This window comes from Thalassophryne amazonica, chromosome 15 (genome assembly GCF_902500255.1).
Source record: "Thalassophryne amazonica chromosome 15, fThaAma1.1, whole genome shotgun sequence".
NCBI classification, from domain to species: domain Eukaryota; kingdom Metazoa; phylum Chordata; class Actinopteri; order Batrachoidiformes; family Batrachoididae; genus Thalassophryne; species Thalassophryne amazonica.
This window is the reverse complement of record NC_047117.1, coordinates 57,556,626-57,570,373: the sequence shown is the minus strand read 5'-3', so window position 1 is coordinate 57,570,373 and position 13,748 is coordinate 57,556,626. Positions and strand designations below refer to the sequence as shown.

Here is a 13,748-nt window from a genome sequence, read left to right as displayed (position 1 = left end):
AACAGCATTGTTAGTGTTATTGATTTATTGTGTTTTTGTAGTTCACATTGGTTTGGTCAGTTAAGTGTCATGTTGCAGTTACCATGAATGGGTTAAGTATCATGTTGCCATACCATAAGTGGGTTAAGTATCATGTTGCCGTTACCATGAGTGAAAAGTGCAGTGCGTTTGATGTCTTCTGCCACTGTCTCTGTTTGTGGGTGTGTAAAAATAAAAGCTTGCGGCAGAATGCAGAAAAGACAAAAATATGTGTATGCGTTTAGCTTCGATTATGGCCAAGCTGGGGAGAGTTACATTTGCGCTTTGGTATACTTATGTATTTTGGGTCAAGGATGAACGCCACCAATTGGAACAAATATTAGGTAACAACAGTAAACAATGGACAATGGCAATTACATTCTGGACTCACATGCCATTCCAAATTATTAGAAACTGCATAATTTATTACCACCCTTCAAAAAAAATCAGCTACCTATTTTATATAACACTACCCAATCTAGAGCCCCTGGATTCCCACAGACAACGTGCTAGTAAGCATATGATACATAAAGCTCATCTGAAGGCCCGCTCAATGCTGAGTCATTCTGTTGTTTCATGAAAGGGCGAAGAAAGAATCCAAATAGTTTGTCTGGTATCGTGGCTGATCACCTAATCATGATCATCTCCACCACTATTTTCATTTTAATATGAACTGGGCAGCATACAGCCATGGAGCGCATGGGCGCACAGTTACTGTTTTAGTTTTTCTGACAAATAGAAAAATGCATTAGTGCACCACAGCCAGTGTGCATGCGCATCGTGATGAGGTGACCATAAAGCTAGAAAGAAGCTGCAGATGTGAGTTTGACTTTTTTTTTTTGGAGTGGTAATAATCACCAAAGTCAATCTGAAGCCACAGTTACACTGGCTATTTTAGTAGGTGGGATGGGGAGCAAGAGTCCCCCTAGATTTCTGAATTTAGAATCAGTGAATGAGAGAGACACAGATACAAATATGGCTGAGCCATTAAACAATGTATTAGAAATAAATTCATTATAGATCATTACAAACACTATGATTTGAAAAGTAAAAAACAGTCACACAGTGAGAAAAAAATAAATCCTGGACAGAAAAAAAAATGATGCCTCCATAATTGTTTTATAACCAGATTGCAGCCCTCTGAATTGTAATCTTTTCAAATTGTGAGGTGGCTAAAGATTCCCACCCCTAGTGATGATAATATTGTCATTTCAGACCTGTGTCATCAAGGCTGGCTAAGGATGACTGAGAGGACTTGTCTGCCAGGTCTGGAGGTTCAGGGCCCTTGAGAGGGATGCCAGTTCCTGTGCTGCTGTTACTGTTCTCCTCACTGTGGTGGGATGGCTGGCTGAAGCTGGGGATTCCATCTCCATTGACAGGGACGGAATGTGATGATGGGCTTTCTGCTAGAGAGAGCAAATGATAAGGACCATTGACATTTTGCTGTTAGTAACAGTCACACTGTAAGACTCTGGACATATTTCATGGTTTGCTTTACTAATACGAGAAGTCAAGAAAACCTACAAAAATAGCAGCACCAAAGCTGCCAGTGATGCCCACAGAAAAGGTTCTGAGCAAGTGGAAGCTTGGCCACACCACTTTTGAGTTAGTAATTTGAGGATGTGGCTCCCTCTATTGGTAAGTAACATGTTCATGTAACAAGTCACATTTAAATGACTTTATTAAAATTAGCCCACAGTCCAGGTAGGCCAGACTTTGTCTTTTTAATCGGCAAACAAAAAAGTCAGAGTTAAAGTCACAAAATGGGGTTTCTAAATATGACAACAAGAAATGATGAAACTTTTTGTGATAAATAATCATGCATTTGTGTAAGACAGTTTTTTTTTAAACAAAGGCAGTGCCTGAACACAAGGCTATCTAAGCACAGCTGAAAAATACAGGCAAGCAGTAGAAGAGAAGCTGTAAGAATAATTGCAAAGAGCAGTTTGAACTAGGGTTGGGTATCGAGAACTGGTTCTGTTCGAGTATCGTTAAGAAATTATTCGATCCACCAATATCAATAGTCTTTTTGCTTAACGATTCCCGTATCGGTCCTTCAGAGCGGTCGTTGATTTTGGGTGTGTTGTCGGGAAAAATGATAATTTTTCTACGTTAATTGCAGCCCCTGTAGCGGCTGTAATCCAAAGTTTCTGCAGCGCGACACTACTTTGAAGCAATGCTTCGATCCACTGGCTCGTGGTTCTTTGATTCGCTGCTCTTCAGAAGTGGCAAGTCCGCTTCTTAACCCCTCTCAAAGCCATTAAAATATTGTGAGTCACTTTTGTGTGGATTAAAGTCACTAACTGGGACCCTTGTCTTGTTGCAGTCAAGAAACAAGAGTCATCCTCTGTTCCGTTGGCACAGCTCCAAATGCTGCGCGGCTCTTGGAATTAATAACTTCAAAATGAATTGCCGCTTTAAATAAAAAGACACCTCTTTACAAACACTGTAATACAGACAAGAAACTACAGTCGACTAAAACGTTTTTTTTCCTCCCAAAATGAGATGCGCTGCATTCTTTATGAATTTCATCCTGACGTGCAGCACAGCACAGCTGCAATAGCTCAGCTCAGATGTATGGAAAGATATTCATGCCAATAATGTCTGAAAGGAAATGGTTTTGACAAAAAATACATATTTTATTTCTATTTATGTTCAGAGATGAAAGATCGACCATGTAGAGTTTATTATGTCCAGAGTTTAAGGATCCAGTAACCAATTTCATATTTACTTTAAGACTTAATAAAATGTTGTTCAGTTTCAATTCTATTTCAATTTAAATCAGCTTATAAAGCGCCAAATCACAACAAAGGCCATCTCCAGGCTCCTTACACAGAACAGTTCAACATAAAAAAATTAAAATAAATAAATAAAAATTTAAAAAATTAATACATAATTAAAAACAGAAGTAAAATAACAGAATAACATAAAAAACTATTCATAAGAAAGAATAAAAATAGGCTTTAAGTCTTGACTTAAAAATGTCCACGGACTCAGACTGCTTCACAGTAGCAGAAAGACCATTCCACAGAGCTGGTGGGTGCACGATAAGAAAAAGCTCTTTGACCCACTGACATAGAAAACCCGTAAAGCCTACTTTTAGTACACAAAAAATTCACAATAGGTATCGATAAGGGAATTGATAAGGAATTGGATCGATAAGCGGAATTGATAATGGTATCGATAGATAAAATCTTATCGATACCCATCCCTAGTTTGAACACTGCACCCATCTGACTGAGGCTCAGTTCAGGTCAAGCTGATTGCAGTGACAATGACGTTTAACTGCAAATCAATGTAAGCAATCAGCTTCTCAGCACTTTAGCCAAAAGAAGGAAAAATGAAAGAGATGAAGACTTCAAGCAGAATTTCTGACAGTGCTCCAAATATGAAGCCAAATTCAAGCAATGCAAAAGCTGAAAAAGCCAGCAAATGGAATAAGGGCCAAATACAAACAGCAATGGGAGGAGACTTGAACACAAGGTATGCTGGGAAATGCTGGGTAACACCAAAGCACTGGATACAGGGCAAATCTACGGTAACAGAATTGGAAGGAAAGAAATTTTTAATAGTGGGCTAAAACCTGGCCTGTAATTCCGTTAGCAGAGAATTGCCCTGTTAAATGGCGTACAAGCAAGGTTAATGTTAGCAAATCCATAACAAAACAACAAAAACAAAATTTGCAGGCAATGACGGCACTTGTGCTCCCAAAACAGCTGAGAGCAGCTTCACCCTGATGCATCCTTGTATACCTTCTGTGCTGTGACAGATGTCCGTGTGGAAACATCCCTCTTTCTTAGCCTCTCCAGTCAAGGCTGGAAGCTTTAGAGCATCAGTGGAACAGCCAGAGCTCACAGTGTTGGGAACCGTTTGTGGTGGCACAGAGGCTGCTGGAAGCACATGTCCCTCCGACACACTACTGCCCTCGTGATTCGTGGGCGGTGCTTCCATGACTACAGATGAGCAGCAGTAATGTGGTAAATATTGTCAATTTGAATCAATAACAAAATCTCAATCTTTCTAAGGTAACTTGCAACTGATAAAGCCATCATCTACCAAAAACATTTAAACTAATTTGGAACACTGTAGCCTCTTGTAACTTTTTATGAGGACAAGAACACATTTATTGTTGAGGATAGTACATATCCATCAAGACTCCAACATAGACAATTATGTGGCAGCGCAAAATACAGAGGGGAGGTACAGAGTCTCTTAACTGCACTATTATTTTAACTGTAGAATATACAAATCTTGTAGTGTTTTTCAAGCTGCAATTCTGTTCAATATTATTGGCACTCCTGAATTTTAAATACAGAATGCAAAAAATGTTTACAAATAAATCCAAATAAACCAATTTTGTAAATCACCAGAATATTTAATAGTGTCCAGAGTCACTGAAAGAAAATGTTTGACTGCCTACTCAAGATAGATTTACTATACAGTACTGTAACAGAATTTTTTTTAATGAATGATGCAAATGAGTCGGTATAAAGAGAAGAGGATGTGAAAGTGATCATTTGCTGTATAGATGCAAAGAACACCCAAAACTGACACATACATTTTATGGCAATTTTTTTTTCATTTCATTGTTCATTGTATTTTGTTCATTAAATTACTTTCCTCCTTTTATTAAATATATCGCTAAAACACTGGTTCATTTGAACAGTATTTAACATTCTGCACTTAAAGGTCCCAATAACATGTGCACCTAGCTTGTGTACAACCTACCCCAAAAACAGAAAAGTCCACTCTCTCAATTTTGCCTGCTCTATATTTGAGAAAACGCATGCCTGCACATGGTAATCACCGATTCTTCCAAGATGTCATTTGGGGAAATAACACCTCCTTCAGGTGAGTGACAGTCCCTCAGCTAGGTGTTCATTCCAGCCACTGAGTGCACCTCATAAACGACAGCTGCGGTAAAAGAAATGGGTCAAATGTGCGAGCAAGGTGTGCCAGTTTTTGGCTGCCCAAAGAAACACAAAATAATTTTACCCCCTATGTCTGAGGATCTGAAGATCAAGTGGAGTCATTTGATTTTCATTTGAAATGTACCCACAACAGCTCCTAAAGCATTGTATGTGTGTGCTAACCATTTAACTTTGGAGTGCTTTCTAAGTGAGGGCCAGGACAAGCATGGATCGGTACAGACCAAACATGACCCAACATCAAACTTTGTAACTGTATGTTTTACCAATTTATGTTGCTTTACTGTGTGTAGGGTGACAGCCTGTTGAATGTGGCTAACCTTATGTCTGAAAGACATCACGTGCATCTCGCTTGACTGCAACCACTGACATGGGTGTTTTACAGCAGCCTGTGTTTTAGGGGCAGTTGTGTTGCTGCTCCATCTTACCACATAATTTGTCTTTGATAATTGCTTTCTTCCACACTCTGTCTTCTGTGACTGTCTATGCATGTGTGTGTGTGTTCATATTATCCTCCTGACGAAATGCACATGCACCGACACAGGTGCATAATCCCAAGCCACATCCCCTATAGGAGAGGGGCATGGTCAGACACAGCTCATTTGCATTGATCGCTACAGACACAGAAACAGCATGCTCTGAGCAAGGCTGAAGGATTTATAGGTATGCTAAAATCTAGGACAGGAGTGGATTTTTAACAAGAATCTTACATGATTTGGAGACCTCTGTAAATGTGTTTAAAAGGAACATAACAGGTGAACTTTAAAATTCAGGGAGGGTTGCCAATAATAGTGAACAGAACTAAATGAATTTGAAACAAATAGACATACAGACAGACACACGCACACACACACACACCACCATGATTACCTGCAGTTTTGATGGCCTCTCTTTTCTCCTCACTGGGTGTTATAAACCCTTCCCTTGTATCCTCTTTTAAGTTCTCTTCTTCTCTTTTCAGATCTTTGACCTTGGTGTCTTGAAGGTCATCCTCCTTTGCAATGACCTCGACATCTCCCTTCTCAACATCGTTCTCCTTTTTCTCTTTCTCCAACCGTGCCTTCTGGGCCTCCTCTGCAGCCCGTCGTTTCACCTCCTCCAATTCTTCTTCCTTCTTAGCACGCAACCGCTCCAGGATCTCCTCTGGATAAAAGGACAATAAAACCATAAAGACAGTTTTGACAACATAAATGACCAATGCAAGCTGACAATAAACATGAGCTTTGTCTTAAAACTATCCCTCACAGAAACCCACGTAAGAAAGTGAAAGTAGTATTTACTGCTGTTCAGAAGTGAAACAGTGTCTAGTCACAGAAATTCAAACCCTCAGGTCAGGTACAAAAACAAAATGTGAACGTGAACACAAACCCAAATACAACAGTCACACTGCATGGTCTCTGGGGACCAACAATGTCACATAAACTCACATTTATTGTAAAAGAAGGGATTTCTCTTGGCTCTCGTTTTGCTCAGGGTCGTCACACAGAGGACTGGATGTGGAGCCCCATGTCAGCTAATGGTCATTTTAAAAGGCATTACAGTTATACTTTGAGAGCTAAAGACAACGACAATACGAATTTCTGCTTACTGATTATTTTCTGTTGGTTGACTATTCATAAAGCATAATTATGAAAGCAACTGGAAAAGTCATGATGGGCATTGTGAAATTCAGTTTGTATTTTCAAAATTGAACAACAAAGCCCACTTGTGCATCTAGCATCCCCTGCTGGTCAACTGAACTATGGCATTCAATTGGTTTAATCACTGTTAAGGCATTTTGTCACTGGCAAGAATTTCATCCCTGCACTGCCACGCAATTCACTGTGTCAATTTGCCGTGTTACTTTGTCCCGCTTGACGACACGCTATGTAAAATAACGCCTGTGCCATATCATTTTGTAGCTGATGATGCATTTGCTCTCAGAACTTGGCTGATGAAACCATTCCAGTTTTGGCCTTTCTGTGTGGAGTTTGCATGTTCTCCCCGTGTTTGCGTGGGTTCCCTCCGGGTGCGCTGGCTTCCTCCCACATCCAAAGACATACAGGTTAGGATTGGAAACTTTAAATTGTCTGTAGGTGTGTGTGCATTTGTGAATGTGTTTTGTTCATCTTTACGTGACCCTGTGACAGACTGGCATCCTGTCCACAGTGTACCCCGCCTCATGCCCTCTGACTGCTGGGATTGGCTCCATTCCCTCGTGATCCTTAATTGGAATAAGCAGTTGAAGATGAGTGATATTGTAATGGATTGGTAAAACAGTTGCATTTTCATTCCTTCTTATGAGTTAGATAATTTATCTGTAAAGTTATGTTTATTATAGATGTAGCATTTCTTTTTCAGGTTCAGATGCGACTAATTCACACAAGTGGCACAAAATTTATGCGTGCCAGACATTTTGAACAATGCAAAATTTTTAAAGGCTTCTGAAGGACTAAGTCCTGTGTGGGCCATAAGAACTGTTTGTGCCGGTGCTCATCTCTGGATTCTGCAGCATCAAGTAGATGAATCTATGATCCTCCCTGGACTGCTGTCCCATCCAACGCACTTACTTCCTGGGCTGAAGCCAGTAATCATTTCCTTTAACAACCTTCCCTTGTTGTTTGTATTTGGTCCAGAGTTTAGACACAGCTGACTGTGAACAACCAACATCTTTTGCAACATTGCGTGATGATTTACCCTCTTTTAAGAGTTTGATAATCTTCTCCTTTGTTTCAATTGACATCTCTCGTGTTAGAGCCATGATTCATGTCAGTCCACTTGGTGCAACAGCTCTCCAAGGTGTGATCACTCCTTTTTAGATGCAGACTAACGAGCAGATCTGATTTGATGCAGGTGTTAGTTTTGGGGATGAAAATTTACAGGGTGATTCCATAATTTATTCCTCAGAATTGAGCGATTCCATATTTTTTCCCTCTGCTTGGTCTAAAAAAGTAACCGTCTGTGATCTGCTTTTTTTCAACAAAATTAAACAACTGAATGAACATCCTCCGAGGCCGGTGATTCCATAATGTTTGCCAGGGGTTGTACAAGTTAGATGAATGTGTCACCACTTTGCCAAGGTCTGGAAGAAGATCCAAACTTTCAACCTCAGATGAGAGGAAAATAGTTATGATGTTCAGGAACAGCCCAGCAACCACCAAGGCTCAGGTCTGTCATGAACTGGAAACTGCTGGAACACCAGCATCACTGTCCACGGTGAAGTGCGTTTTACATCACTATGGAGTGAGAGGGTACTCACTCCAAAAAAAGAAGCCCTTGCGCCAAAATAGACCGCTTTAGGCTAGACTGAAATTTGCAGCTACCCAGATAGACAAGCCAAATCCCTTCTGGAGAAAGGTTTTATGGTCAGACAAGACAAAGATTGAGCTATTTGGCCACAATCACAAGAGGATGTTTGTAGGAGTAAAGGTGAGGCTTCCAAACCTATGAACACTGTATCAACTAGCAAGCATGGTGGTGGTAGCATCATGCTCTGGCGCTATTTTGCTGCCAGTGGTTCTAGTGCATAACACAAAGTGGATGGAATAATGACGAAGGAGGAGGAATATCTCCAAATTCTTCAATTCCTCAAAATCAACAGTTTGACTGTTGAAATTTGGCCATAATTGGATGTTCCAACAGGACAATTATCTCAAACACACATCAAAAGTGGCAGTGGGTTGGATAAAGCGGTCTGACATTAAGCTACTGAAATGGCCTTCCCAAAGCCTCAAAGCCTGTCCTCAATCTTATTGAAAACTTGTGGACTTCAGTTAAGAGCCGGTGTCACAGACCGAACGGTCCCACCCTACAAATTGTCCAACCTGCCTTCACTGTGCATGCATCAGTTTCGAGCTCAGTAACTCATCTGAGATGTACGCTTCACTCAAAGCGATCAAAGGGAATAATGGGATTATTAACCATCAGATGACAAGGTAAAACCTCTTAAATCATTCTAAAGTCAGTCTTAAGCAGAAACCAGGCCATTTTAAGCAGAAATGAGGTGATAATTTGTGACGTTTTGAAATGACAGATGCACAGTGAACGCAGCAGGAGCAACTCGTCATGGCTGCTGCTCTCTGATCGCTTCTTCCGTCTTTTCTTATGAAATAATGCTGAATTTATGTGGAAATTATTCTTGTACAAAAGCTTCAGATATCTGTCGCTGAGACAGATGATGACTGGAGTGCAGTTTTAAGCAGAAACGAGTTGATAATTGGTGAAATACTGCAGACGCTCCGAAATGACGCATGTGCGGTGCAGGTAAGGCGGACCAATTTTTAAGGGAGACTGTTCGGTCTGCGACACGAGGTTTGTGCCATTAAACCAACCAATTTAAATGAACGCTACCAATTCTGTCATGAAGAGTGGTAAACTATCCAGCCACATAACAAGCTTGTGGCATTTATGCCTGCATGTACAGTTTTGACCCTGTGTGGATTAGAGAAGATCCAAAATTAATTCAAACTGTTGGAACCAGTTCTTGCTTTTTAAAGTCATTCCACCATGACAAAAGAACAGTTCAAAGACATCATTAAAAGCCCAAAAGTACCATGACATTCATGCCCATGCTGAGTGTATGTAAACATCTGATCACAACTCTGTGTGTGTGTGTGTCTGTGTAAGTAAATTCGCGAATGTTGGTGCAATGCAACATTACCAGAAAATGTGCCCTTGTATGATTAAATAAAGGGGAAAAAATGATGAACCACATGATTAAATGACAGAAAAATTAGTTGCAGTCCTCATGCACATTTGTATTTCTTGCTCTTTCTACAAAATGATTTGACTAAAGCTGTACTGCACCTTTGTTGAAGTCTCCTGTCTATCTCCAGGAAACAAGAAAGGTTCAACTATATGTTCACATATTGTTAAGGTACTGCCCTAAAAAGTGAGTTGCCCCTGTTGTTTTGGGCCAACATGTCTAAGAGTGGACAGTTGAACCCACTCAGTACTGGGAGATTCATCAGATATTATGGTGGGACCAGAGCAGGGTCACATAACAGATTGATTCCTGTGGCTCAGGGACATATGACTGGATGGCATTCATGAGTTCTGGGGTGAAAAAGTAGGGTCAGGGTAGCAAAAACCAAGGCTAAATAAATAAATAAAAAGTAGCATGTTGTGCTGAAGACATCTTTCATACCCACAACCTTATGATTAAACCAAGCATCAAACAGCACCTCACAATATTTTTACATAATTGGGTTTTATGCATTTTTTTTTAAGAAAAGAGAAACCACACACCATTGGCAGCAGTTAGGAAACATTTGTTGCTTCCACGTGCCTTGTTGGTTAGGTCCTCAGTGATATCCATATGTGTGTGCACCTCCTCTCTTATCTCATCAATTGCTGCAAACAGATCGGTCTCCCAGTACCCCTTATCCAGGCACGCTATCAGCTCAGCCAGCTGGATCTAGCAACAACAGAAATGAAGTACAGCTGAGGTTACACATGGCCAAAACATAATAAATGTAAAATATAAATAATCCATGTCATTTTATTTATTTATTTATATTAAAATCAAGCTCATCTGGAGGACTTGAGTAGGACTGTGGTCATTCTTCAACCACGTTTATTTGTTTGGGAATATATAAACACAGTATTCCCACTCAAATCCACTACAAAAGAATCAGACTGGGATAACTCGTAGGAGGAGGTATCCCTTCAAATGGATGCAAAGTCAGATGCAGTTAATTTACTGTGGGAATGTAATGTATCCCAAAGAACCAAATGTCATATTCACATTACTGTGTTTAATGTTCAATGTTTCTCAGACAATTTTTGTCAGACCCGGTGGTACTTATTGAAAAAAGAAAAGCCTCACATCGCAAGATGAATCGGTTGGAAAAATGTGAGCCTCTGAAACGCAAAAACTGAAGTTCACAGAAAAGTACAAATGTGTCACTTTTATAAGCAAATACTATATCACATAGAAAATGAAAATGAGCATATAAATAAAGAATCAGAAAAAGTTGGGATCGTATGGAAAATACAAATATAAATAACCCGCAATAATTTTTACATTCACTTAAACTTATATTTCTGTGCAGACAGTGCAAACTCAAGATATTTCATGTTTTGTGCTGTCAACTTAATATATATTTTTTTAATATGCATCTATTCTTGTATTTAAGGCCTGCTACACATCCCCCCCTCCAAAAAACAAAACATTAGGATGCTAAAGCATTTATCATTTTATAATGTTGCATTCCATAGGGGAGGTGATGGTCTAGTGGTTAAGGTGTTGGGCTTGAGTCCAGAAGATCATGGGTTCAAATCCCCGCCTGACTGGAAAATCACTAAGGGCCCTTGGGCAAGGCCTTTAATCCCCTATTGCTCCCAGTGTGTAGTGAGCGCCTTGTATGGCAGCACCCTGACATCGGGGTGAATGTGAGGCATAATTGTAAAGCGCTTTGAGCGTCTGATGCAGATGGAAAAGCGCTATATAAATGCAGTCCATTTACCATTCCATCTCACAACACGTAAATGACATTTTAACAATGATACAAGAGATGACATGTTTCAGGTGTTATTTTCTGACATTATTCATGCAAACATGTTTGAAGGGCAAATCCATGAGACGCAACATCCGTTTCCACTTTCAGTGGTCCTGTTGTGATCTAGCCGTCTCAGGGAAACTCTTCTGAAACTTCTCTGTTCTCTCACAACGTCCTGGGTCAACAGAGGCTTAAATTTGGAAGTTTTCAGCTCGAAACAGGCTGACGACGGCGGCTCGGAGCGCGGCACGCCCTACGGCTCCGTGGGTTGTCCTTAAAGCAACAGTAACACTCCATAATCTCTCATCAGCCCTTAAAATGTTCACCGAAAACGAGCTGAATTTCTCAAATGGTGTCCACTCGGATGTGCCTTACAGTTTCTGTAAAAATTTTGATCAAGCAAAGCGGCAGTCTCTGAGCCATTCCTAAACAATGAAAAAATAGACGGGAGGGGTGGACCACTCCTCACTCAAAGCCTGCCCACAGGCGAATGACGCAACCGACAGGCGTGAAAAAACTCACGCATGCGCACGAGGGTTCAAGTTTGTCTGATGTAATCGCACGTGATTCAATTCCATATAGTTTTTGAAAAAAATAAAAAGGTTGGTTTCTTTTCTAATAGACCACGTATGTACATATTGTACATATACTGCTCTAACATTTCAATTTACTTTTCGCATCAACAGTGCCACCACAGAAGTGTAAATTACCTTTGCCAAGAGCACTGACACAACCTCATACCATGACAGACCCTGGCTTTTGGACTTGCTGATAACAGTCTGGATGGTTGTTTTTGTCTTTGGTCTGGAGCACACAATGTTCATGTCTTCCAAAAAAAGATTTAGAATACTGTTTCATTTGATCATAATGCATGTTACCACTGTATGACGCTCCAACTCTGATGCCTCTGAACCCAGAGAAGCAGATGCCACTTCCTGACAGAGTTAACATAAAGGTTTTTTTTTTGCACAGTAAAGTTTTTTGTGGTATTTGTGAATGTAACTCCATCCTGTAGTGCGTGACAAGTCAAGTCTGAGAGCATGTGCTGGTGCTGTGCTTTGCCACATCCACAACACCACGGAACTACCCAGGCAGACAACCAGTCCATCTCTAAAACAACCATCTATCTGCTGTAGCGAGTTGAAACACAGACATCTCCTTGGCCTTCTCCAGCCACTGGGGTTCGCAGCACTCAGGCATCTGTGTGCTGGATCATGCACAAAGAGGCCACACAGCCAAAATGTCATAGCTGCCGTTTGCTCACAATGCACGTGATACTTCTCATCATAATCTTTCTCAGTAACCGGTCATTTGATACAAAGTCATTCCAGAGGTACCCAAGGATCCTTCGAAGACACTTAGTACCAAAGATATCCAGTCATCGCATTAGGTCACTGGTTAGCATCCAAGTCTCACAAACAAATACCAAGACAGACAGCACCAGGACCCTAAAGACTTGGACCTTCGTTTGCCTGCAAAGATATCGGCATCACCAAACACCTCTGTACAGTGCCCTCATGACTCCATAAGCGCTTCCCAGGCACTTCTCACACTCAAATAACAAAAACCCAGAGACATGTATGTCACTGCCAAGATAAATGAATGCCTCCACAAGTTCAACTACTTCACCACATACAGATACACTTCTGATGGCTGAGTCCAGGAAGTCATTAAAAGTCTGAATCATAGTTTTGATCCAGGAAAATCTCAAACCCAGACATTCTGATTCCCCATTCAGCTTCTCAAGTGCTACAATCAGAGCATCCATTGACTCTGCAAAGATCACAGCATCGTCTGCAAAGTCAAGGTCAGTAAACCTTTCCTTGCTAACAAAAGCACCCAAGTCACTAGTTTCCACAACCCTACCCAATACCCAATCCATGCACGCATTGAACAGTGTGCAAGCCAGAACACATCCCTGACGAATGGCAGTTATCACTAGGTAAATCTCAGAGTCTATGCACAGCACACACAGGATCTGTGTATAGGCTGGCTATAATATCGAGCAGCTTCTTGGGGATCCCACAAAACCTCAGAATGTCCCAGAGAACAGTCCAATCAACTGAATAAAGACTTTACAAAATTCAACATAGCGATCAATGTGCTTGACAAAAGTTTCCAAAAGTACTCCTTTGCAAATGTGGTTATATTAGTTATTGATGAATGACTAGAGATTATCAGTCTTTATCTTAGGGTTGTGCAACTGCTTTAGTCACTGAAATAACTCCAGATTCTTTGAATCATTTATTGATATTACGTACAAATCCCTTCCAATTTTTCTTTGAGGAACATTGTTTTAAAAGTAATTTTCTCCTGCATTTGT

The 13,748-nt window shown here is 40.5% G+C and overlaps 1 protein-coding gene across 6 annotated transcripts in view; it reads right to left on the bottom strand.

Annotated features, from left to right (window-relative positions):
- The window catches only part of LOC117526752 (nucleosome-remodeling factor subunit BPTF-like), a 119,605-nt gene that overhangs the window by 85,930 nt on the left and 19,927 nt on the right, over positions 1-13,748 (bottom strand). For 5 of the 6 annotated variants that reach the window (XM_034188822.1, XM_034188824.1, XM_034188825.1 and 2 more), the window contains exons 4-7: positions 10,173-10,341; positions 5,817-6,089; positions 3,771-3,971; positions 1,236-1,424 (exon numbers count right to left, since the gene is read on the bottom strand). In XM_034188822.1, the coding sequence (XP_034044713.1) occupies positions 1,236-1,424; positions 3,771-3,971; positions 5,817-6,089; positions 10,173-10,341 (832 nt within the window). The remainder of the gene's footprint in view (positions 1-1,235; positions 1,425-3,770; positions 3,972-5,816; positions 6,090-10,172; positions 10,342-13,748) is intronic. The other variant, XM_034188823.1, reaches the window with a different exon arrangement.